Source organism: Andrena cerasifolii, chromosome 6, assembly GCF_050908995.1.
Source record: "Andrena cerasifolii isolate SP2316 chromosome 6, iyAndCera1_principal, whole genome shotgun sequence".
Taxonomy (NCBI): domain Eukaryota; kingdom Metazoa; phylum Arthropoda; class Insecta; order Hymenoptera; family Andrenidae; genus Andrena; species Andrena cerasifolii.
In genome coordinates this window covers 781,147-807,981 of record NC_135123.1, presented here as the reverse complement: position 1 = coordinate 807,981, position 26,835 = coordinate 781,147, and the positions used below count along the sequence as shown (strand labels likewise).

General features: G+C 36.4%; 2 protein-coding genes across 5 annotated transcripts in view; one reads left to right on the top strand and one right to left on the bottom strand.

The window, feature by feature from the left end:
• Positions 1 to 2,147: 2,147 nt before the first annotated feature.
• Usp30 (ubiquitin specific protease 30) lies at positions 2,148 to 7,525 on the bottom strand. 4 transcript variants are annotated; one of them, XR_013085628.1, is made up of 7 exons: positions 6,521 to 6,911; positions 6,256 to 6,414; positions 4,880 to 5,043; positions 4,389 to 4,799; positions 3,983 to 4,318; positions 3,492 to 3,903; positions 2,148 to 3,168 (listed from the first exon to the last, which is right to left on the bottom strand). XR_013085628.1 is itself a non-coding variant. In XM_076815733.1 (7 exons), the coding sequence occupies exons 2-7, from the start codon at positions 6,618 to 6,620 to the stop codon at positions 3,628 to 3,630; spliced, it is 1,446 nt and encodes a 481-aa protein (XP_076671848.1). In that variant the 5' UTR covers positions 6,621 to 6,846; positions 7,397 to 7,525; the 3' UTR covers positions 2,148 to 3,627. The 4 variants fall into 4 exon arrangements, 3 of the variants coding, with proteins under 3 accessions (XP_076671848.1, XP_076671846.1, XP_076671847.1); XM_076815733.1 differs by adding an exon at positions 7,397 to 7,525 and having other exon boundaries at positions 2,148 to 3,903; positions 6,521 to 6,846; XM_076815731.1 differs by adding an exon at positions 6,986 to 7,160 and having other exon boundaries at positions 2,148 to 3,903; positions 6,521 to 6,846.
• A 223-nt stretch (positions 7,526 to 7,748) lies between these two features.
• Positions 7,749 to 26,835, top strand: part of Dx (deltex E3 ubiquitin ligase) — a 45,460-nt gene continuing 26,373 nt past the window's right edge. Inside the window, exon 1 of the mRNA XM_076815729.1 lies at positions 7,749 to 7,918. Within this exon, the coding sequence (XP_076671844.1) occupies positions 7,749 to 7,918 (170 nt within the window). The remainder of the gene's footprint in view (positions 7,919 to 26,835) is intronic.

The following is a 26,835-nucleotide window of genomic DNA, read 5'->3' as shown; positions in this document are numbered from 1 at the left end:
ACGCATGTATTTTTATGTTCGGGAGCGGTCAGGAAACCGCTTGAGCGTCCTTATACCGGCCCACACAAAGTGCTTGGGCGCAAGTCCGAACGCGTCTATCAAATAGAGGTAAACGGTGCGACCCGCAGTGTATCCATGGAAAACCTGAAGCCAGTGTATTCTGTTCGGGAAGAATCCATTAATGTTCCTGGTGCCAGTAACGGCACGTCCGTCCAACGTCCCGCGCTCAGGACGTACGCGCGCAAGCGGGTAACTTTTAATAAGTAGAATATCAAAGGTGTACAAAATAGGATTCATATATAGTAGTAATAAGGATAAATGTATATAGAACTGTAAATAGTAGCTTTTAAGGTATCGTTGACACTCGGGGGGGGGGGGGAGTATGTAGGAAGCATGTTCTCTCTATCTCTCTTGTGCCGATGTCCGTCGTCCGCCGACAACTCACGAGGATCGACGACGTGAGCTCGGGCGCTCTTGCCTCGGAACAGGCGAGCGGCGGGGACTCGACTAGGTACGCTCAGACGAGCGAGTCATATAGACGAGCAAACGAAGAGTTCTGGAGACGCCACGCCATGTGCGTGCAGTATTATACGTGCAATAAACACACATTTTCGTTCGTTCAATAAAGTGTCATATTTACCCGTGATGACGCACAACTACAGCAGAGTGGGGCTGCTATCTATGCACATGGTGCAGTAAGAACAGTTATTCTCATAACCATCATTCCCACAAGTTATGACTTGGAACGCCATCTTGCAGACTGTAAATTAACCTGTAAGAAAATAATAAACCTAGACCTACACCTACTTTATGCACCGTCCTTAAGGTCCATGGTCGCACTGTTATAGATACACAGCGTACGTTGGAAATTACAGGATGATCAAGCTATTTCGCGGAGGGGGAATAACCAATCAACGTCAAGGTGGGAAACGAAACAGCGTCATCGTCAAGCCAAGCCAATCTAGCCAAGCCAGGCCAACCAGCGTCGCCGCGGAATCGGTTGTCGACGCTGGTTGGCTGCGGCCTCACTTGCCTTCGCTAATTGAAAATTCAAATTTAAATTTTCGCCTATATAGTATGATTATCATTAATCATTTTTAGGAGAAAAAGGAACCTGCAGAAATGAATTATTTTCCAAATGTTTTTACAGTTGTGTTTGGTTAATCAAAAGACAACTATCCCGCACAAGGCCAACTGAAAAATCAAATTTAAATTTTCTGCTCCGCCCTAATAAACACGCTATCGAAAGTTATTCGAAGCCTTCGAATGAAAGTCGAATAAGCTATGGATAAGGATGAAAACCTTATTCGACGGTTCGAATAAAAGTTCCTCGAATAAAGAAATTATCTTTCGCTGCCGAATAAATTGACTGCAAATAAATTTATTTATCCGTGGTGTTTCGAATAAAAATAAACCGTGTTATTGGGAGTAAAACATTAGCATGGGACACTAACGGTCGGTACGCAAACTAGTAGGTCGACGCAAGTATACAATTTATTGCGGTCTACCAATTTTCACAGTATCGGCGAACTGTATGCAGAAATAAATGTTGTGTAACAAATTGTAACGCTACAATGAACAATGATCTCAATTTAAGTTTTCATAAAATTGCTAAAAAGTGGAGCAACTAAAATTGTTCACATTACATACTTTTGCATATTCCAAAATTGTGTCTAAATGTATTGTCAACATTTTTACTGTAAGAAATAACTTTGAAATAAACTTTTATACTACTGGATCCATATGAACATATAGTAAAAGGTATACTTGCGTCGTCCATATTTGTTATGTTACACTAGCGCCACCGTTCCCGCGGTGATAGATTCCTTTGCCAATTCGAAAATTCAAATAACAAATAAAGATAAAGTATCTTTTATTCGACACGTTATTTAAATAATTTTGTATCTAGATAATGCCCATCTCTGCTGTCCGGCAATATTTCTTCATTTCAATCATCCACGGCTACAAGTTCAAATGTAAATACCATGGTGACTATAATATAAAACTCCACATTCATAATGAGTATAAATTAAGAGAAATTGTATGGCCAAATAAATACTTATTTACCATACTTAATGTTTTTCAAGTACTTTACTTCCAACAATATAACAAATATCTATATATTGGAATGAATGTAAACATAGACCTTCCATGTAGTACATTTTATTTAGTTTTAGTACTATTTTCATAGAGGTCTTAGGAAAACTACTACAACAAAAGATAATATTAGTCTTTCCACCCTGCAGTCGTTCCGATACAGTATTACAATTACATTACAGGTTTACAAAAATGTAATTGCACATTTATCTCATTGAAGCACAGTAAGAATAAGTATACAACTTAATATTATGGTATAACCATTAAATTGATAATAAATTACCTCCTTACTAATATATAAAAGTTAAACATTGTCTGTTTGTTAGTCCTTCTTTCACGCCTAAACAGCAGAACGGATTTCAATAAAATTTGGAATATACATTACATATGCCCTACATTAGATTATAGGCTATTTTTTTTTTTTGTTTAGGCTCCATTTTTCAAACATCATAAATAATTCCCGGGTGAAACCGGGTAACGGATCAGCTAGTATAAGATAAATACAAAAGTAGTGTATAACTTTCCAAAAAATCCACCAACGTAAGAAGTAAATAAATATGGCAATATTATGATTTCAGATATATAAATATTTTCATTGATTCTAAATTCGAAACTCACTAATCGAAACCTTAAATTTTTAAAATTTCATATCCATTTTTAAACCGTATAGATGTGTGTTTTGTTAAGGATAATTACTTGAATAAGTTCTTAGAACCATATTTATAAGCTCTACTTAAACAAAACAATGATTTACTTCATATAAATCGATGAGTCAGTTTGGCACAATTTCAGTGTTCTTTTGTCACTATCACAAAATCCGTCGAGTGACTAACTTAGACATTTACAAAACATGTTTAGCTTCATTATCATTGGCTCTAAATAATATACATTCGTGGCCATACTTAAATGTTAGTATGATTGTTATAAATAAAATTAAAAGACTTGTACTATTCAATTGATTTGTAACTAAATTTGTACATGACAATGTAGAAAATCAATACACTGTTGATATATCAGTGTTGAAAAAAATAATTACAAGTATCGAGAACATTCTACAAAATATGTTATCTACTATAATGAATTCTGTCAGCGGTGGTGCTACATAAAAATGGTTGTACCTGCATGCATTAATGGTTCAAGACCCACCTGAAATTGGATTTCGATCGATAGTCATAGCAATCTATACTAGATAACTGGAAGAAAAAATAAAAATTGTTGACAATGCCAAAAAGCATTGCATTCTCATTCTTTTAGGTACCGTTTTAATGAAAGTATGATACATGCGGTTAATGATTATAGCACTCGATGCCAATTAACGGAAATAAATAAATATCAATTTGGGAATTGTCATTCATAATTCGAATTGTTTTGTAATGAAAACCTATGGAAGCTACCACTAATATTTGCACAGTCTTTTCAATTCCTTCATTATTACGTTATTTTAAACCAATATACTGTTTTATTATTCTTAAAGTATCTTATTCATTTTCATTCCGCAATAAGTTACCCAATCACGAATCTTGTTCTATTTCAACAGATTTGCAGGTTTGTATGCAAGTCATAGCTGCTAATACGTTCGTAAAACAAAAGATACGGCGTAGCACACAGAACTTCAAACAAAGATATGTTCTCAACTACGTTATCTGAAGTATATAGCCATTGATCCGATTTGTTTCCTCGTCTGTAGCAAACGAAGTGCCCAGAATCGACAGGTCCACGATGCTCTACAATTGCACGTAGCTGATACTTGTATTTAGCATATAATGTTGTACGATTAGTGAGCAACATTGTTGCTTCTGGGTCACCCTGCACGATACATATTCCGTGTTGAAATTAAATTAACCATATAGAATACATTTACAAAAGTAAAATACATGTTTTCTACCTGTGCATTTCGCTTCTTTGTCTCTGTAAAAGTGTAAGGGTCAAGTGCCAGTATTTGCGGGAATTTTACTGGATCATCCCTTTTAATTGGTATCCCCGAAGAACTCCATGTAGTTCTCGATATATGTAAGCACAAACATTTCGGAAGCTTGCCAAGAGTTAGAGTTTTGGTGGCTAAGCAACGCATTCCGCATCCATCGCATAATACATCCTGAATGATTTCGCTAGTTACAAAACGGGTTAATAGTTCTTCCACTGTGAAATACGACTTAGTATGTGGGCCCAGAGGAGGCAAAGGTAAAGAAACTGTTTCCAGTTTATCATAACGTACAGCAGACTGTAAAAAGTATTCTTATTTAATTTGCACAATCTAATGGAACAAGTGATCATTAATATAGAGAACAAACCTTCCATTTGCAGTTACTACATTGTAGTTGACTAGTTAATAACCCTGAAAATGGATGTACTTCTATCGACATTGAGGAAGAATTAGAAACAGGCATGGTGCATAAGGAGTTCCATGATTTAAGTAATTGTTTAGTCTCTCCACTTCCGATATTCTTAGAAAGCAATTCCGAAGATCTGGCAAGGATCATACCAGGCTTATTATATGCCACAGGAATACTGGATATTGACGATGTTGAAGACATTACATGGTTATTACAATTTTTATCAAATCCATTTGGAGTGTCAGGACTTTTGTTAGCTGATACAATATCATTGTAAGACACGCTTCTAAATGTTAAAGAATCTCCTGATTTCTTTGTATTTGTTATCATTATTGGGCTTTGTAGTAAAGCGTCGGACAAGCAACCATTCTGAAATGATTTTTAACACATTTTTATTTTTTAGCCCTGCTTATAATTTCAATTCAATAGATTCTTCTTTGTAAACATACCCTATTTACGGGTTGAATTTCTGTTTGTAATGCACTGAGAACAACATGAAACAACTCATGTACATCTTGGTGGCCAGGAGCAAAATTCCATAAATTACCGAGAGACGAAATTACTTTAATTGGTGTTACATCACCATACAGGTCTTCCGAATAACCATTGATTTCTGAGAAGAACAAGTGGTGAGAAAGTTACATGTAATTTGCACATTTTAATGGTAGGGTAAACCACCCAGTAATTGGCCGCATACCAGTGAATGACCATTAGGCAAAGAAATGTCAATTACAAATTTAAACAATATTATATGTTTATAAATGGAGTGTAGTTGCACTTTTAATATCCTATATTTTTAGTTACGCGTATTAAACAAACATTAATAAGTACAATTCTTATTAAAAGTATGCGGTCATTTACTGGGCTTCTACACGTTTTGCATTTTATAATTTTTTTTTTAAATTGCGATAAGAATAAGTTGTTATAGAAATTAAAAAATAAAAGAAAAGAAAAAGAAATAAATTTTTATAGAAGTTTCAAGAAAAATAAATTTAAATGCAATTTCAACAGTTGTGTTGTTATACATAAATATATTCAAGTATTAATCTCAAAGGTCTATAGATTCAACAATTTGGTCATTCACTGGTTAGTATACCCTATTGGCTATATGAATATTATCAATGTTTATAAAGCATCAGGTATTTCTTGTGATTTGTGATATCGCGTAATACAGTGAATAGAGTCTTGTAATATTAATAAATTTCATATACATCATTTAATTTAGTGCCCATTTCCATAAATATGTGATCCATAATCTTAATATATAAAGCAGAAAGCTCCTATATGTTTGTGTGTTTGTCTGATGCCTAAAAACTTTCAAACGATACACTCTAGGATTACGAAGTATGCTTCAGCTCATTAGGCCTGGCTAATCCAGGTGAATGTGACCATTTTCATAAAAAAAAACTGAAATATTTTTTTTATAAAATCAGAATCTAAATTTCGGGCGAAGCAGAGTAATAAAGCTAGTATTATATAAACATCAGTTTACAATAAAGTGACCAGATATTTTCTGTTCCAATGCGGGACAAGCAACCAAAAAGAAAGGGTTAACAGATCCGCGAGGAGATCTTTTCCGTAGTTTATTAAAGCATTTACAATATATTTGAAAATACATACTTGTGATTATAAACTGATAGATTGAAAAGAAATTAAAAATATTTATTTTTTCACAACAAAAATAATAGAGGAAACAGTAACTTTATGCCACTGCGAAAATGTAAAAGGTTTCATGTGCTGAAATGCGGGCCGTCTGGTCACTTTAGTTTATAACAGTAAAAAGTTTAAGAAAATAGTTGCTGCTCTACCAAAGATAGTAACGTACTTTCAAAAATGGAGAGCAAAGTTGGAATGAAATTGACATTGCTATTTTTCTCGCATTGTTTTTTCAGCCGTCCAATGAAAATTGGACATGCAGCCAAAGCTTGCAAAAGAGAATTTAAAAAGCAGGTGTATCCTAGATTATTAATTCCGATCACCTTCCCTAAAAAAAACATTCACAGGATAATAAAACATATTTGTTACTAGGAGATAAATGAGATTCCATTATTCGTAAACCTTTTACAAACTGCAGGTACCTGCAATTATACCTTTTTTTCTAGGCTTAGGGGATGGTCCCCATAAAACAAATGCCGCGACAGCAATTGCAAATCCGACGCTAGCAAACACAGCAATCTTTTCCACATCCATGGTCCCACGAAATAATAAAGATTCGGAATTTCCTTGAAAACTTCGCAAAAGCTAACCTACATGTTAATTCGAAGGGCAAGTATGACAGCTATTGAATACGCACATGTTGATTTCGCTAAGAATTAACGGTTTTCGGCACAATGGATGATAGTGTTCATTAATTCTTTCGAGTTTATCAGATCAACAACAGAATTCGCATCAACTATTCACCCATACTTCCCATAGTCTGTAAAGGGCAATAATAGATATAAGAGAAATATTTGTTACTTGTTAGGTAAGATTTAAAGTTTCCATGTGTAGATTTAAAATAAATACTTTTCTTTCGTGTATTAAAATTTCAATCGCAAAAGTAACGAACAATGTACCTATTCATGTACGCGATATTCTAATGTTCAAACCCACTCATTTGGCATTATAAACATATATACACACATGTATATATAGATTTTCGTATAGGTTATACTAATTTAGTGCTGAAAGTTGCGGTGAGTTAAAAAGCGATATCGATTGTGGATAAATGCTGCTGAAAGCAAATAAAGTAATACGGTACACACGTGTGTAAATGAAATATTACATTACCATCTTTCCAAATTTGCGTTTATCAATAGAACTATTATTGCTTGTTAACGCCGTTTTATGATATATAAAAAAATATAATTAACAATATTTTTATGCAATCGTATTGCTTCCATAATCAATTTTGCTTCGAGTAAATTCAAGTAAATCTGGTAATGCGTCTTTTTAAATTTAGTTCCTCGAATCTCGATTATCGATACCTCGATCGCTCGAAGCTCGGAACCGGTATACTTCACGTTAGTTCATACGCGCTTGTGTTTCCTTTGGTTCCCTTCCAAACAAAACGATTTTGTGTGACTCTGCTTTTTACATGCTGTACATACTCTGAAATCGCTCGTGAAATAGTTGTTATGTGACATTTGGATATCACAGGTCTCATTGAACGAAAGCAGAATGATAGGACATTAAAACTTATCTTGGTAACGTTTATGTGCATGCAGTGATACGTGGAAGAAGACAAATTAGGGTGATCGTGGGGGACTCGAAAATGTTCCCACGTTCCCGCTTCGCAAGTGTGTGTTGCGCGTGCGTGTGAAATTCCTAAGCGAAAAGATGAACGCCCAGGGGCAGGAACACGGCCACGCCGTGGTTGTGTGGGAGTGGGAAAATCGTCACGGACGATGGAGACCCTACAGTCCCGCGGTGTCGCAACACCTCGAGAGGGCACATTGCAAAAAACTCACACGGGTCTTTCTTAATGATGCCGACCCAAATTTGGATAGGTTTGATATTAAATATTATTAAAATGTTTAATCGATATACAGGATGTCCTATTTTTTTGCCTCGCAAGCTTTGTTAATATGTTCCCTTAGCAGAAATAAAAGAATGTTTTACCAAAAAATTATGGAAACAGTAATTTCATCTATATATGTAAAAGAAGTCCTGACTGACTGACTCACTCACTCACTCACTCACTCACTCACTCACTCACTCACTCACTCATTCACTCATTCACTCACTCATTCTCTCACTCATTCTCTCACTCATTCTCTCACTCAATCCCTCACTCAGTCACTCACCAACGCCCAGCTTAAACCGTTTAACCTAGGAACGTGAAAATTTGGAAGGTACATTGTTTTTATGATGTACAGTGGTACACAGCCATAATCGTACACTCTTTAAAATTGCATAACTTTTTTAAAATTAATCCACACGACTTGAGTTTTTTTTAGAAGCTACAAGGATTAGTTTGCTAAATGACGTGTTTGTCGTTTTTTCAACTTTTTTTTTGTGAGCCTGTAATGAAAATTAAAAAAACCCGTTTGTAGATTGAAGTAAGTTGTATACGTGTATAAAATTTCATGAAAATCGGTTAACCTAAAGATCGCAGAAGGTCAAGAATCGCGGAAATTCCCAAAATCAGCGATTCTCGACCTTATTCTGCGATCTTTAAGCGTTTGTAGCTCAGAGCAATGTTAACCGATTCTCATGAAATTTTAGACACGTATACAACTTCAATCTACAAACGGGTTTTTTAAATTTCCATTACAGACTCACAAAAAAAAGTTGAAAAAATGACCTTTTCTATTTTTTTTGCTATTCCGACCAAATGCATTTTTTTCAAAGCGACGAATCACGTCACTTAGCAAACTAATCCTTCTAGCTTCTAAAAAAAAACTCAAGTCGTTTGGATTAATTTTAAAAAAGTTATGTGTTTTTAAAGAGTGTATGATTATAGCTATGAGCCACTGTAGGCACCCACTAAGGAAGGATTTTTAAAAATTCTATCCCCAAGTGGGTGAAAAGGGGTAAAATGTATTTTCTCGGACTCCCTAATATCTCTTAGACCCGATTAGATATTAACTTGGCTCTTACTCACAAAGATTACCCATACAAATGCCTAAAAACCAATTTCAGGATATTTCCTTAACCAACCCCTAAGGGGGGTGAAATGTATTTTCACGGATTCCTCAAAATCTCTTAGGCCGGAAGCAAAGCGAAGCGCCTAAGTAACTAAGGGTATTTTGCTAGTCCGATATAATTGTCTACATTGACTTAACATTTAATCATACCTTAATCACATTTATGACGATTCACTTAGTTCTATAAATCTATTAACGGTTTAAGAATATCCAAGTGCAATTAAAGTATATATGTAAGGATGGGATCAAGTTCAATATGTACTCATGAATCCGAGTCAATTCCAATACAAAAGATTCACTTCATGGGATTCGAATACTACTAATAAGAGCTGGCGTTTCATTCTATATACTTCAAAAGTACTTGGGTTATAGAAGGCGGTTTCGAACCTCAGAAAAAGTACCGGAAGAGTTCGAGAATGTACTTTTAAGTTCTTTGACAATTGAAAGAATCGAATCTCGTAAAAGTAGTATTCCAACCCTGGAAGACAAAATCTACATAGCTGAGAATTGCCAATATCGTACCAGTTAAGATATTTTTTGTTGTATTTCGTATTTGGTACTAGATTGAATGCCAGTTAATATTGGATGTTGTAGCTTGATGTTTTAGGTATATAGTTTTTAGTTAAAAGGTTCGAATCTATAAATAGTCAGGGTTCGATTATACTTGCAAGTACCACTGATGTTTCTCAAAGTTCTTATAGAGAGTTCAAAGTTTCGCGTCAAGGTTCGAGTCTACTTGAAAGTAGTGTTTTTTTTTTCCAAAGTACTTGTGAACTGTTCGAAACTATACAGTCAGATTCGAACCTACTTCCAATATACTTGATCCCATCACTATATATATGTACATAAGTACATACCACTTAAAATCTAACGATGCATTTATGACGCGTTTTACAAATGCAACAGCACTGAATATTTAGATGTAATGTGGAAGTAAAGCAATGGTTAGAAAAACACGTTTGTTTGCATAAATAATTTGACAAACAGCACTGTTGCAGTGATTTTATTGATGACCAACAGACAATCATTACAATTTTACCCTTTCGACCCAACTTTTTTCTGTTTGGATTTTATCATATTTTCTTGCAGAAATTGATTACACTTGGCTACGGATAGGTACAGACCAAATTTGAATGTTGTACATCAAATTTAAAAATTAGGACATGTGTGGCAGCAATTTTTTTGAGTGGGACATATGTAATGGATACAAGGATAATTTAACTACCGCTTTTATGAATAATATTTATAAAGATATTTATTCAATTAAATTAAGAATATTGGAGATTCAACTGTTTTGAACTGAGGCTGGTGGCTTTTGGAATAGTAATGCTCCTGGATAAGGGAATGTGATGGGGTTTTAAAGGTTTCAGAATGTAAAAGAGGGGATGACTGGATAGGGCAGAAATGCAGGATTTTGGGTAGGTGACGCATTAGCTAAGATGACGATGAGTAGCAGAGTTAACGCAGTATTTACATTTATGCAGCATTTGGGTAGTTGATTTGATTCATGTCTGCAGAGATAGTCAGAGGAAAACGATAAGTAAAGGGTCAGTACATTACACATATGTGTCCTGGATAAGTTAAACAGGGTTAAACACTTCCGATCTTCTGGCTGTATGTTGTACATGTACTTTTATGATATTCCCCTGACAAGGAACACTATTCAATTGATGATGGAATCACGCAGATTTCTTTATATAGATCGAAAGTCTATATCACAAAGGTCACAAAAATGTAAATTAAAGATGCTCCCAACAGCTGGTCTGACCTTGAAAAATCAACAAATGTGGAACAGGGGAAAAAAGAAAAATGAGGGAAAGAGAATTACAAATCTGTCTGTTCAAATTTAAATATCTCTATTATATGAAAATACATTATAGTAAATGAATGATAATTCATTAATGATAGATAATAATTAGAAAAAATTAATGATAATAAATGATAATACTAATGATGTCAGTGACATGTTTAGACTGTCTCGTTGATCAAGATATAAAAGAAACAGTGTTCGCTCGTTGCAGTCACTGTGAAATTTATTATTGCTTCAATCACTTTTTTAATCCTTCTTGTCAACAAGATTATCATAAATGTAATGGTTAATACTACCCACTGTTGTGATTTCATTAGTATTATCATTTATTATCATTATTTTTTTCTAATTACTATCCATCATTAATCTATTATCATTCATTTACTATAATGTATTTTCATATAATAGAGATAATTAAATATGAACATACGGATTTGTCATTCTCTTTCCCTCATTTTTCTTCTTTCCCCGGTTCCACCTTTGTGGATTTTTCAAGGTCAAACCAGCTTTTGGGAGCATTTTTGCATTTTTGTGACCTTTGTGACATATACTTTCGATCTATATAAAAAAATCTGCGCCATTCCATCATCAATTGAATAGTGTTCCTTGTGAGTCAGAGTTGGGCAAAATGTAATCTAATTACAAATTACGATTAAACTGTAATTGTGTAATTGATTACACATTATTTTCTGTAATTGTTAATTTAGGTGGTTGACCATTTGGTTTTGTCAACTTGCTAAATGAACGACTACAGAAAATAATGTGTAATCAATTACACAATTACAGTTTAATCGTAATTTGTAATTTGTAATTAGATTACATTTTGCTCAACTCTGCCCTGAGTGGATATCAATTGGGCCTACTTATATAGAAAGCAACCAAGCAACCATGAATACATTGTAACTGGGTCCAATTCTACATATTTTAGAGAGGTGTATTTAATTGGTTTCGAATAAAATTTCTGCCATTTATTGGAAACCAATTTTTTATTTAAAATGATTTTATGCCCATCTCTGGTTCCAACTACTATTACTGCAGGGTGGGGAAGGTACCCTTCCATGCGTCCGCCCGGTCTAGTGAAAATGCGTAGGCTGGATGCGCGTGATCATTATGTGGTCCCCTTTTCGAAGTGACAGAAAATGTAACCTATATGCTACACGACAATAAATGTTTATTGGCTATTTCGTTCTTTTACGTTACATTTGTGAGCTTTGAGTATGACTTAACATCCTTCCAAAATATTATTATTACGCCGCAACTGTATCTTTATGAAATCTGGTATAGCATGTAGGTTATGTTTTCTGTCACTTCGAGGAGGGGACCACATAATAATCACGCGCATCCGGCCTGCGCATTTTCATGTACCATTCCAAAAGATGACATAAACGGAAGCCACTACAGGCGTCGTGTATAATATCTAAAGGGATAAAACATTCAGACACAAAAATTGTAGAAAAAATTCAAAGAATGCTAGAGAAACAGCGACACATCCCATTAGTTACCCCTTACTTCGGATCTGTGCATGCACTACATTAAGGATAAAATCGCAAAAAAGGAAACCAATTTGTGAAAGTAACGATACATGGACAACTAGCCTACTGTTTATTGGCGCAATGAATTTTAAAAAGAGCATTATATAAAGTATTTAAATAAACAGTTTGCATAGGCTTGTCGCAACAATTATGATTAAATAATTGAAAAAAGAAAAATTAAGTAAACGGGGCATGGAGGTAATGGAAACAGAAGACAAAACAAAAAATAAAAACACACTTGATCTTAGAGGCAGCCAAAATAAGGTAGCAATGAAGAACAATTCCCACTCCCCATAATAACCCATTCCAACCCCCCCCCCTCCCGCCCCAATAATAACCCAAATGCAGACAATAACCTAAAAAGGACAATACATGAAGAACCAGAAGCAACTACATGTGATAACACAAACATAATTCAAATAAATAAAAGGAAAGAACAAAACATATTCCACGAAATGCAAGAAAATAATAGATACAGAGACAATATTTCCGGACCGTGCATAATCCAAATGACGTCAAAAGATGAATCACAAAACCTGGGTAATCTACACCCTCTACAGCTGGGGAAAAAGATCGCCCCTCTTGCAACTCAATTCTAGAAGATTAACAAGCTAGGAAAAGACAAAATACAACTAACTTTTAACAATTACATTTATGCCAACGAATTTATTGAAAAATCCAAAACCAAACTAACGGAATGGTACACATACATCCCGGATTATAAAATTTATAGATGCATTATTGTTTATGACATTCCCAAAGAGATGGGTATGGACGAAATCCAACAAGGAATAGAGGAACATGACTATAACCCAGAAATAATCGAAATCGAAAGGCTAATGCGTTATGACAAAAGATCCGATAAACTAATACCAACAAATGCCATCAAACTAGTAATCAAAGGAGATCTTCTCCCTCAAAGCATTACTATTTGGTACGTTAAATGCAAAGCAGCACCAATAAAAAAAAAAACGTTAAGAAATGTTATAACTGTTTAAGATACGGACACACATCCACACAGTGTAGAGGACAGAAAAGATGTGAAACATGTTCAGAAGCCGACCACCTAGAAACAAACGAGTGCAAAGCAGTAAGCAAATGCGCAAACTGGAAAGGAAATCACAGTACTTTTGATATAAACTGCCCTTCACTTCAGTATAAAAAAAATACTAGCAGCCACAATGAGCTATTTTAACGTTGACCATAAAAAGGCAAAGGCATAATAAGGAAAAATAATATCATAAGTGAAAAACAAATTATTAACCTATATTATAAAGATATAAATAAAATAGCTATTTTTAACTGGAATGAAAAGCAATTCCTAAACCCTCAAACCCTGGAAGAAATTGAACTCAAAGAACTCAAAAAACCCAGAGCAAAAGAGAACACAACTGAGAAAGAAATTAAAAGTTACATATCTAATGAGGTCATAGGGACTCACTTAAACATAAATAGGAACATAGAAAACCTAAAACTAATCACAAAAAGTGAACAAAACCCAATAGGAATCAATACAATTGAAGATAAAAGTAAAATTACAAAATTAGATGAGGCTCACATAAAAACCTCATACTCGTACAATACCTTCCCATACCCTAGAGTAGGAAAAATAACAAGCAAAACCCTCATATTAAAAAATTCACCAATAAATCCTAGAATTAAAGATCTAACAAAATACAATACCACAACTGAAACTAAAAAGATCACATACGATCAGAAATTTAGATCCAAAGCACTAGAAGACTTAACAATCACAGTCAGACCAAAAACACCGTAACAAGAATAAAGAACAACAGGAAGTACAAATTATAATGACAATCCTTCAATGGAATTGCAGAGGAATTAGAAATAAAATTGTTGATCTAAGAAACACAGCACAAGATTATGACATAATTGCATTACAGGAAACCTGGTTAGATGATGGGAATTACATAAATATTGGAAATTTTAACATAGAAAAAAATGACAGACAAGCCACACACCATGGAGAAGGAACCTTAATTGCAATAAACAAAACCATAATATACGACAAAATCAGTGAAGACTTCTCAATGTTCAACCAATTCGAAATTCAAACAATAAAAATTAAAACTAACCCAAATAATAACCTATATGTAACCAACCTTTACAAACCTCCACAAGTAAAAACAACAGGCAAAATATGGTATGAACTATTAAACAAAATAGGGAATATATCTAACTACAAAAACCACATCATATGCGCAGACTTCAACGCTAATCATAAATTATGGGGAAGCAATGCTGATAATTTGACGGGTAGGAATCTAATGTACGCAGTTAACAAACAAGATTTTTCAAAAGTTCCAAAGAAAGATCCTACGATGATACCTAAAATAAACTGTAAGCCAACCGCACCAGACTTACAAATAATTTCACTAGACTTAATCAACAATATTGAAGTAAACATCACAATGGACCCAATGAACAGACACCATCACCCGATCTCAATCGAAACAAATTCTCAGCCACAAATATTTACAAGCGACAGACCGAAACTAACAACAACAAAAGTCGACTGGGCCAAAACAAAAGAAGACGTAGAGAAAATAATATTTAATAATAAAATACTAAAAACTAACTACCTAGAAGAATACAAAACTCTAACAAACATTGTACAAGACACCCTCATTAAAAACGGTGCAAAACAGCTAAACATCCAACAACAAAACCAAAACACCATAAATAACAACCATACGACAACTACAAGGAGGAACAGAAATAATAGACCAGCTCTCAGATGGTGGAACGACGAATGTCAAGAAGCAACAAATAATAGAAAAATTGCATACCTAGAATATAAAAATCAAACATCTAACGAAAACTTAATCAAATGGAAAGAAGAAATCAGCAATGTACGAATAATAGTAAAGAAAGAAAAATCAAATAGTTTTAAAGAAACAATAAATAAACTTAATCCAAATACAAGCCTAAAAGATATATGGAACACAATAAAATCGTTTAAAAATAGCAAAATATGGAATACACCGAACAACAGTACTCCGGAAGAACAAATAATATCAGCAAAGGCATACGCAGAAAAGTTTGCTCCACCATCAACGGCAAATTACATTCATATTAATAATAAAAAAGCAGAACTACCATCAGTATGGAAACAAAAAGTCTCTATAGAAGAAATAAAAATAATAATTAAAAACGTAAAACCTCACACGGCACCAGGATCAGACAACATCACAAACGAAATACTGCAAAGCCTACCAGACAATATAATAATCAGACTTATGGATATCATATCGCAGATCATCGAGCAAGGAGAGATATCAACAGACTGGAAAGTATATAACACCACTCTAATACCTAAACAAAAGAAAGACAGTTACAGATCAATATCATTAGCCTCAAATATATTGTAACTAACAGAAAAAATAATTAAAAATAGACTTGAACATTACATTGAAAATGACCTCTTGCTACCAAATATACAATTTGGCTTTAGGAAAAACAAATGATGCCAAGAGAGTCTCAACCTGCTTACCACAGATATCTATCTAGCTTACCTCAAAAGGAAATCTTTGGGAGCTCTATTTATTGATGTAGAAGGCGCCTTTGATAATGTTAACCCAGCAATATTAATCAACGAACTAAACAAACTGAAAATCCCACCCAACATAGTCAGATTTATACAAAATACAATAACAGAAAGAACGGTTCATTTTTATTTAAATGGAACACACATAGATTCGAGAACATGCAGGAACGGTCTTCCTCAGGGATCTATCTTAAGCCCCTTACTATTCAACATTTACCTACATAAAATTCTAAATCACAGAGGAGATAACTGTTTCACCCTTCAATTCGCAGATGATACTGTAATTTATTGTAGAAATGCTGATAAACTCAAAATAAAAAAGGACTTAACAGAATCAATAGGGATCCTAAACAAATGACTAAATTCAATAAACTTAAATATATCGGCTGAAAAAAACAAAATTAGTAATATTCTCCAAGAAAAGAGAATCCCAAGATATCAACATTGACATAGAAGGGAAAATAGTCACACCATCTAATGAAGTAAAATTTCTGGGACTAATGATGGACAGGAATCTAAACTGGTTACCGCACATCAAATACCTTAAAGAAAAAATGATTAAGGCAACAACAATCCTAAAATGGCTATCGGGAGTACATTGGGGGTCACACCCAGAAACTTTAATATTAATTTATAAAGCAACCATAAGAACAATGATCGAATGGGGTCTCCCACAGTACATAAACGCATCAAAAACTAACCTAAAAGGAATCAACACCCTAACTCAAACTGCATTAAAAAAATACTTAGGACTAATGCCATCAACTCCAAATGCAATAGTATGGCATATGTCAAAAGAAATGAACATATATCAAAGAGCAGAAATACTAACAAACAATTATTTAGCTAAATGTCATTCACATACATCACATAAATTAAAAACAAAATTACTTTATATAGACAAACTACTAAAAAAATCAGCAACACAAAGATACAACTACTTCTTGATAAAAAGATGGAATTGTATAAAACCCACTCTAAGAAAAATACATCACACAAATCTACCTATAATATACGAACTTCCAATACAAACACAATTCAACAAGTTTGAAGTAAACACAGAAATAGGCGAAATCATAAAACTAGCAGACAATCCAAATGAAGCATTTATCAAAAAACTATCCGTCCTCCCACTTCATGAATTAGATATATTCACAGATCGATCTGGACACAAAAAAACAATAGGAAATAACACCAATGAAGAAAACACAAAAGCAGGTGCAGCTTTTTACATCCCCGAATTAAACAAATGCAAGATCCTTTAGCATAATAAAGGAACACTCTTCAGAAATTCTAGAAGCAATAGCAATAATAGAAGCGATTAAATTCTTCAAAACTAGCACTCATAAATTCTGCAATATAATATCAGACGCCAAACATCTTATTAGGAAATTAAATCAAACAAACCAGAACACACAAGAAAATCAATACATAACAGAAATAAAATTCCCAGCATACAGATGCCAGACCATACATAAAGAAATTCTCTTCATATTGTGCCCAGATCACCAAGGTGTAGAAAATAGTGACAGAGCAGACCAACTAGCAAGAGCAGGGAGAGAAGAAGGAAAGCCCATACCAACAAAACTTACAATTAAAGAAGCAAAAAATATCTTCAAAGCCACAGCCTTATCAAACTGGAAAAATGATCTAGGGACAAAGTCACAAACAAACAATAACAGTTACTTTAAACTAATAGACGACAACGTAAAACTAAACACACAATGGTTCACCAACTATAAACAAAAATCAAATAGAAAGACGATTTCAATAATTAAGAGGATTAGAAGTAATCATCACAGAACAAATGCACACCTATATAAACTCTCCATAATCCCAGAACCAAAATGCAACTGCGGTTATGAAGAAAAAGACTTAAACCACATGATATTCACATGTCCCCTAAACAAAGACGCCACAGACAATTTCATTCAGACGAAAGGAATACAAGCCCCATACGACATTAGGGCCTTAGCCTTTAGTAACGACATGGAAACAATAAGCAACATAGCACAAGCTTTTGCAAGCATGAACACACAACTATAAGAGAACGTACAACCAACCAACCAAGCAAACAACAAAACAATTAATAAATAAATTTCAGAGAGCAAGCAAACTCGAAGGATAAGGAAAGAACGACCAAGAAATAAAATACTGTGGTATCAGCGGAAGCTAAATTCTCACAAACATTATCTATCTATGTCTCGTTCCGTCCTTGCTCGCTTTCAGTGGCTCTCGCTCGCTCTCGTTCCATCTCGCTCTCGCCTTCGCCGGACAAGAGTGAGACAGAAGTGGTGGGGATAGCGAAAAGTTCGTATCGTGTACACCAAATCGAGCCCGTAACGAGAAAATACTGTACTTATACTTATGAAATGTTTCAATTGCAGATTTAAAATCAAACTTATTTAAGTCGCGAATAAGCACCATGCTTTTCTTTAATATGTATCATCGGTGAAATTTGAAATTTATTTATAATAAGTTAATTCACCCTTTGATTGCTATTGGCACCTGTAAGAGCTAGACCAAGATCTTTGTCGTGTGCGAGCAACGCATAAAAGTGTCAATGCTTTTACCTCCGTGCCACACGCAGGGAACGTCTTGCTTGCAAGCATCCCACAGTCAAAGAGTTAAATATATCTTAGAGTTAAGAACAGAAATCATCAATTAATGAAGCTTGTACATTTAAAGCAAATCATGTTTAGGAACAATAAATCACAATATATATCCTGTTTCTATATTTTGTAAAAAATTTCACTTTTTTCAATTCTTTGTAATCGTTATGAGACATATCATACACAGGATGTTGACATAATTAAAACCCAAAGTTTTTTCTTATGATAGCTGTATGGACAAGCAATGGAATAGTAGTTACTACATTTTATAATCATCAAATTATTGTTTATATGATTTAGAAAATTATTATACAGGGTGATTCATAAATGCACGTCAATACTTCAGGGCAGGCTTGGGAATTAAGTGATCTTTTCGGCCGAGTTTCAGAGGCGACGCCTCCTTTCTCTCGCCGCGCGTCTTGGCCCCCGCGGCGGCCCAGAAGCCTCGAGCGCCTCAGGCCCGTGCCGTATGAACCGCGCGTGGCGCATTGGGGTGACACCCGTATCAATAGGTTTCCACTAGTGCTGATCAAGTACCCGGAAAAAGCAAGCCGAGCCTGGCTCAGCTTGAAAAACCGAGCCGAACCGGGTACCCGAAAGAACCGAGCGGCTCGGACAGAACCAAGTACTTGAATTTTTTTCAAGCGGCCCGAAAGAAACCGGGAGGCTTGGAAAGTAAGCGGGCGGGCCCTAAGAAACCGGGTGGCTTGGAAAAATTCAATCCTCTTCGTTCTATCCAATCCGCCCGGTTTCTTTCGGGCCGCTTGGAAAACATCAAGTACTTGGTTCTATCCGAGCCGCTCGGTTTCATCCAATCCGCCCGGTTCTTTCGGACCGCTTGAAAAACATTCAAGTACTTGGTTCTATCCGAGTCGCTCAGTTCTTTCGGGTACCTGGCTCGGCTTGGAAACCGAGTCCCGGATTGGTTCGGATTTCAAGCTACCCGAATATTCAAGTACTCGTACAGCTCTAGTTTCCACATCATCCATGGGGTACTATTATCGATGCATTTTTTTTTGTCAGTGGTATCCCTTGTAGGCCTATTCCACTGTGCCGCGTGATAAAAAATAGAGTGGAAAAGCGCGTTTTATCTAAAATTTAGATTTACCCAGCACGTCGAAACGTGCGCGAAAATCTAGTTTTCCCAAACACGTTTAAAATTTTGATAATAAAACGCGCTTATCCACTCTATTGTTTATCACGCGGCACAGTGGAATAGGCCTACAGGGGATACCACTGACAAAAAAAACGCATCGATAATAGTACCCCATGGGTGATGTGGAAACCTATTGATACGGGTGTCGCCCCAATGCGCTACGCGCGGTTCATACGGCACGGGCCTCAGGCGCTCGAGGCTTCTGGGCCGCCGCGGGGGCCAAGACGCGCGGCGGGAGAAATGAGGCGTCGCCTCTGAAACTCGGCCGAAAAGATCACTTAATTCCCAAGCCTGCTTCAGGGAATAAACGATCGATGAAAGAAAATGTCCAAAGTGCCTGTTTGGAGAGGGGGGGGGGGGCATATTTAAAAACAATTATGCACTCAAGGCAAGTGAATAATGTGGATAACCTGCGAGAAAGGTTACAACATAAATTTGAATTTATTCGAAGAATACCTGGTATCTTGGAGCGAGTGCGAAACTCATTGCTATCCATAACTCGAAAACTAAGGTATATAGGACATATAACGCTTTTACTTAAAATTAGAATGCAAATTTACCCCCTGAAGTATTGACATGCAATTATGAATCACCCTGTATATTGCATTGTGGAACTTATCTTAACAGCCGCTTTTATGTGACATTAAAATTAAGCTTACATTTATTGTTTGAAATTTATTATAAATTTCGAAAATTGATTTTTCATAGAAGTTGGTGAAATTTTTTTTTCTTTCATTTTTTTCACGGGTTTGCCAGAAAGAAAATTTTATGTACTAATAATGCAGAGCCTGTTATTACCCCATACATATGTATAAAATATTCATTTTTACATATTGTTGTACACTAGGGTAGATGTCCTAATTACCGTGCTTTGACGCCGACTTGCTCGCCAAGGAATTAATTACAGACTTCTCTTACTTCAATTTCGCTTGGTGAAAATTTATATTGGTGTTTTGAACTTTTCTCTTTATTAAGGCATTTTTTCGGGTTGAAAATGTTAATTTTTCATATTTCTTTTAATTGAAATAAAAATACAGGTTTTTATTCCAATTACCATGCCGTGAAAGATGTGTTGTCCCTATTCCCGTGCCCCCAATTACCGTACCCTTTTTTTTAATAGCGTTCTCGCGGTTAGGTTATGTCTTTGAACTTTGAACTGTTCAAAACATTTTTTTGCTCTACGAGGGGTGTGTTTATGTAATTTTAATATGACCTTTTCATTACATAAGTAAAATATGCAAATATAAATTTCTGATCACCCGTTCTGAGAAACGAAAGTAAGGTTAGGTTTAGCAGTTACAAAGGGCGCCAGTGGGATTCGAGGGGAACGGTAATAGGGACAAGCGTTAAATTCTCGTCCCAATTACCGGATTCACTTTAAAAATAGGAAAACGTTTCAAAAGTGCTCATTTTGATATTTTTTCATCAAATTTGAACCTTTTATGATATAATAAACACTTTACATAAGTGCAAATCATGATAATTATAGTGTACGTGTTCCTTACCGTTTCCGGTAAGGATTTAGGTAAATCCATGGAAATCTTCATATGCATTTTTGAATTTTTTTTTACTATGCATTAATTGTTTAAAAATTCAACCTTCTCGTTTGTAACACATCCAGTAATAGTTTAACTTTTAATTAAAAAAAATTATTTCCTTATTTATTTATGCGAGTTTTTTGTACGGCTTCTTTAAGCATAAAGGCACGGTAATTGGGACATCTACCCTATACAATATCATTTTGCTCCTAACATTTTATTTCGCTTCCCTATTTTTCCAACATATTGCCAAGTTCCTTGTTGAAAGCACTTAATAACACTTTGTTATTGAACGAGTCTCATTTTATTTGTGACGGATGCATTTGTAATCAGTGATTTAAAACAGTTAGAATATCGGTTTCGGTTCTTGAAAAAGTTATGAAGAACCGATATTCTGGATAACTGTTATAAGGAACCGGAATTTATGACTATATCGATTTCGGTTACGGTTCCAGAACCGATATTATATCGGTTATAACGGTTCTAGAACCGTTACTTTTTCGGTTCTATATCGGTTCTAAAACGGTTCTGGAGTCGGTTTATTTCGGCTCGTAAATTAATTCTTATATTGTTCCTACGAAATTGTTATATGTATGTTTTAACTCTCCGATAGCTGTGCAAGGATTTATTTTGTCAACGAAATTTGAACGTAGATGTCTATTTTTGCTTTAGCCACCATCTCACTAGCGTATCTACGTCAATGTTTTGATATGTAGCTGTTTATTACTCCGTGACGGAATCCGCTTGACCGTGAAAGTGTGAAAGCTTGCGTTTGTTTCAAAGTAATCATGTGGTGCGGATGCGGAGAAATGCTCCTATAGGGGAGACCGGGGCAAAGTGACGCGAAAAAAGTTTGAAGTCGAATAAAATTTTTTCCTTTCAATAAAAATGTGTGGAAATAGATTTATAATGTCATTTGAACATTACTATTGATAAATAACGAATAGCAATACTTAACATAAGCTCAACAGTATATTAAATTAAAATTCAACTTGAAAAGAAAATGCCGAAACGACCACTTTACCCCAGGTGGGGTAAAGTGAGCTGAAATAAAATACGAGTTTTAATTAAGGATATAGGTAATTATTAACCCCTTGCGCTGGGATGACGCGTGTAGCATGTCAGTTTCTGTATTTTTTTAACCGTGGTTGTCAAAAACTGTGGCAGATTTTTCATTTTTTTGAGGTTAGATTCTGTTCCATCACGCCGCGTGGTTTACCAGCTAGCTGACAGGTTAGATTATTGCGCGCATCACTCGCGCATCTTGCTTTGCAGCTCAGTTTACCCCGGTCACTTTGCCCCGACTGTGTATTTACAAGGAAACATCCCGAACCCGGAAATTCAAAAGATTCTGAAACTTTGTGAATATGTAGGGAATTTTCTCCTGATTATAACGCAATTTTTGTTTGCTGCCCAAATTCACTCTAACGGGGTGGAATTGACCCCTGAAAATTCGGTTATTTTCCGATTTTGTGTTATAACTCGTGAATTGACAAATAATTTTTTTACCAAATTATAGATCTAATTAACCTTCTGGTACTCGCGCGTGTGCATGGAGTGCACGGAGGTCAGTTTTTTTGCTGAAAACCCCATTTTATCGTGATCTATTCTACCCAGCATCCCTATGTATTCTTCCAGCGGACATTTTTGCATAATGCTACCTACTTGTCAGGTTCAAATTCAGATTGGAAGTATCTCTGATTGAATGAAAACGAATGTATGCCGCGTATCCTGCCGGCGAGCAGCGCGCCACTGTACTTACAAGATTCCCAGGTGTCCGCCTCTGATTGCTTTGGTTTTTGGATATGTGTTAGAGGATAGAAAAATAAGAAAGAGGTGTCTTTTTATTTTGGCCTGTTTGCATGCTTAGGGGGCGACACCACCCCTCAAATTTCATAAGAATTTAATCATCTTTCTTAATAATACGTCACTCAGTGCACGACGCGAGTGCTCGCGATACCGAAATAGACGCGAGTACCGAAAGGTTAAAAGAAGTAACTTTTGTCACGAAACTTTTTTCCTATTTATTACATTTCGCGAGTTATAACACAAAATCGGAAAATAGCCGAATTTTCGCGTGTTAATTTTACCCCCTTCGAGTGATTTTGGACAGCAAACAAAAATTGCGCTGTAATCAGGAGGAAAGCCCTTACATATTCACAAAGTTTCAGAATTTTTTGAATTTTCGGGTTCGAGATCTTCCCTTGTCAGTGGAAAATTAATTATTTAATAATGTTAGGATTAATGTTTTCTCAAACGCGTGTACATGTATGTTTATAAGCTTGTTATGAACACGCAGAAAAAAATTGGAGTTAAAATAACACATTTAAGACTTGTAACGTGGATTGTACGGGCAGGGTGGCAATAGAAAGGAATACGCACCAATGACAAAACTATTTACATTTATTAAGATCTAACACTATGTACATGGAGACACGTGAACAACTTTGACACGAAGGTGATGATCCGCTTAGGAATCGTCCACACCAGGGAGCGATTGTTAAAACCTTGCGAACTAGCCTGTCAGAAGTCTACGGATTCTGGTCCACTCGGGGAGCGCTATTTGTTAGTCAGCTGTCAGGGTAGTCGTCCGCACAAGGGAGCGACTTTGTCAGAGCTGGGACTTAGACTGGTTAACTTTGGGTCTTGGCTCCTTTTATCCCTGCGAGGGTGGTCTCGGAGCATGCGCATTGGCATGGGGTGCGGAGCGGGGGTGCAGCCAGGGCCCGTAGTGCAGCAGCGCTACTCTGGTGGTCGCTTGACGCACCACCCTACAGTGCTACCCGCTACAGACTCATTTATCCAAAAAACTAAATTGAAAAGAAAACCAATTGGAAGTCTCTAAAACTTCATTTTTATTTTTTTAAATGAATTTCCATTTTTTGATATCTGAATGTGCATAATTATCATTGTGGTATTACACACATGTATTACATCACCAAAATTTCTAAATATATTCTATTGTTAAAGAATAAATTAAGAAAGCTCATTTTACCCCGAGGTTCACTTTACCCCGGTCTCCCCTACAATGTATAGGTAATTTGCTCCGCGCGCGTAGCACGGACGCTTCGCTGAACTCTGAAAACGGCCTAACGTAAACGATTTTTAGCTTAAACCAATCATCGCGAGTTGAGATGTTTGGAGAAGCTCTTGACAAAAGATACCCATGCATGGCCAACCGAGGATACACAAGTCTCATTTGTGAAGTGCATTTTTAGAAGCAACTACAATTAGAAATTCTAATAAAAAGTATAACATTACTAGTCGGTAGTAATTATTTTATTAATATTGTTGCGAGCACCGGGTATAGGCCCGTGCATAGCCTACTAGTGCTCGCAGCTGAAGATAGAAGAAGGTCGGCTCCCTTGAAGAGGACGATCGGGAGGCCGACCAGAAGGGGGGTTTTGAACCGAACGCCATTGCGTTCGGACGTACGGGTCGCACCTTTGGAACCGATATTGCCCTATGTAACAATATAGTTCAGTCGTGTGTGCGTCCGTCTAATTATTCTTCCACTCCTTTGCGTTGGGGTGTCCTGCGATGAAAACGCCCCGGCGCAACATTGGTGTCAGAAGTGGGATCCGTCGTCACGGATCCCGAAGATACGCAAGGAGCCGTTGCGTGCGATTCAGCCTGCAGCTGAACAACGCGGGACAGCCGCAGAGGCAGGGGCAGCAACGAAGGACAGCAGCGATGGCGGTCGAGGCCCGCCGACATCGAGGGACGGACACAGGAACAGCGGGAGCAGCGACGGCGGTCGAGGCCCGCCGACATCGAGGGACGAACATAGGAACAGCGGGAGCAGCGACGGCGGTCGAGACCCGCCGACATCGGAGCAGTTTCGAGACTTCGGCGAGGATGCTGCCGAAAAAGGAGGAGTCTAGGAGGCCATTGCTGGGTCGGCTCTGGAAGCTCGGGAAGCCGACCCACGAAAAGGAATCCGAATTTTGATTGTGTCGTTCCTGTTGGGTAACGTAGAAAACGGCAGGAGGCCGAATTTTGGTTTATTATTCTCGTTGGGTAATGTAGAGAACTGCAAGGGACAGTTACCCAATTAAACAAAAGAGCGTGTGACAGATGAGAGCGCGCGTCCTGAAATTGGCTCTCGATAACGAGAAAACGTTGACGATTTAACGTCTTTCGGAGGTTATCGCGAAAAGTGGTTTTCTGAAGGGACAGCGCTAGATGTGAGCGCAGGCAAAGATCTGTCAACTTTTCCTATCGGGGTACGGATGTGCGGCAGGACGTTTAGGGGTGGTGTCAGCGGCGTGTTTGCGGCGAGAGAGGTACGGAAAGAGCGGAGCAGGGAATTCGCATTCTACGTTTGAGCAGTGAGGTGCCCAATGGATGTGAATCTGTTTCCTGGGTCCCGAGTCGGAGACGGTCGCTAGGGCACACTGGACTACGTGCTTGTCGTCACGAGGTGCCTTTGGAATTGAGGTTCGAGATTGATGCCGCGACTTGGTATGTCTCGCTACCGCTGTCTTTTCTTGTACAAGCATGGTTTTTAAAGTAGTAAGAGTTAATATTATTTAGTAATAATATTACGTCGCACTGTTCGGCTGAAAATAAGTTAGACGACTTCCTGAAAGCACCACGATTAAAATCGTTCACTGATATTTTGTCGTTCTGGAATAGTAAAAATACATCCGAATTATACAAATTAGCGGAAGTACTTTTAGCTGTACCACCAACGCAAGTAAGCGTGGAGCGTTTATTTTTGGCATTGAAATTTATTTTATCTCCGCATCGCTCGAGAATGAACGGAAACCTGGTTAATGATATATTTGTAATACGCTTAAACCGTAACAAAATTGTAGATTATTGAATTTCTTAAAAAATTTTCTTCAAAATATTTCTTCAAAATAAATGCTTAATATACAGTAATCTGTAAGCGTAATATCTACTTATTTCAATTCCTGTAAAATCGATGTGAGAATCAATTCCAGAACCGTTTTAGAACCGATATAGAACCGAAAAAATAACGGTTCTAGAACCGTTATAACTGATATAATATCGGTTCTGTAGAACCGTAACCGAAATCGATATAGTCAGAAATTTCGGTTCCTTATATCAGTTATTCAGAATATCGGTTCTTCACAACTGTTTCAGTCAGAACCGATATATAACTATTTGAAACAGTTATTTTCGGAACCGTTTCAATCCCTGTTTGTAATAGTAATTTGAACTAGATTGGAAACATCTAATTTTATAGATACGTGTAATGTGTAATTGCATGGTCATCTCTAGTACAGGCCGGAACCTACGGTGTTGCAACACCGCATTTCGAAGAACCATCAGTCCGATGACTATGTTCCGGCCGGTATCAGAGACGACTGTGCCGTGGTCCGATCAAATCGCGCGAAAGGCTTCATAAAAATTCAAATAGGGCTGATGACAGCGTTACCAACTTCACTATGTGCCGGCCTGTTACTAGAGACGGCCGTGGTAACTGGGTACATTATTCTCATTAAAATTTGTTATTAAAAAACTATTTAATACATACTAGCTTAAACTCCCCGGCGTTGTCCCGGTAAAACTTCGATTATCACGGAGTGTCA

Bases quoted from the DNA above. Each gene is read 5' to 3' on its own strand.
- Usp30 (XM_076815733.1), bottom strand. From the start codon at position 6,620: ATGGATGTGGAAAAGATTGCTGTGTTTGCTAGCGTCGGATTTGCAATT. The intron at 5,044-6,255 runs GTACGTTACTAT...TGTTCTTCTCAG, and splicing joins TTTGCTCTCCATTTTTGAAA to AAATCAATGGTTATTCGGAA. The intron at 4,800-4,879 runs GTATGTTTACAA...AAATCATTTCAG, and splicing joins AAATTCAACCCGTAAATAGG to AATGGTTGCTTGTCCGACGC.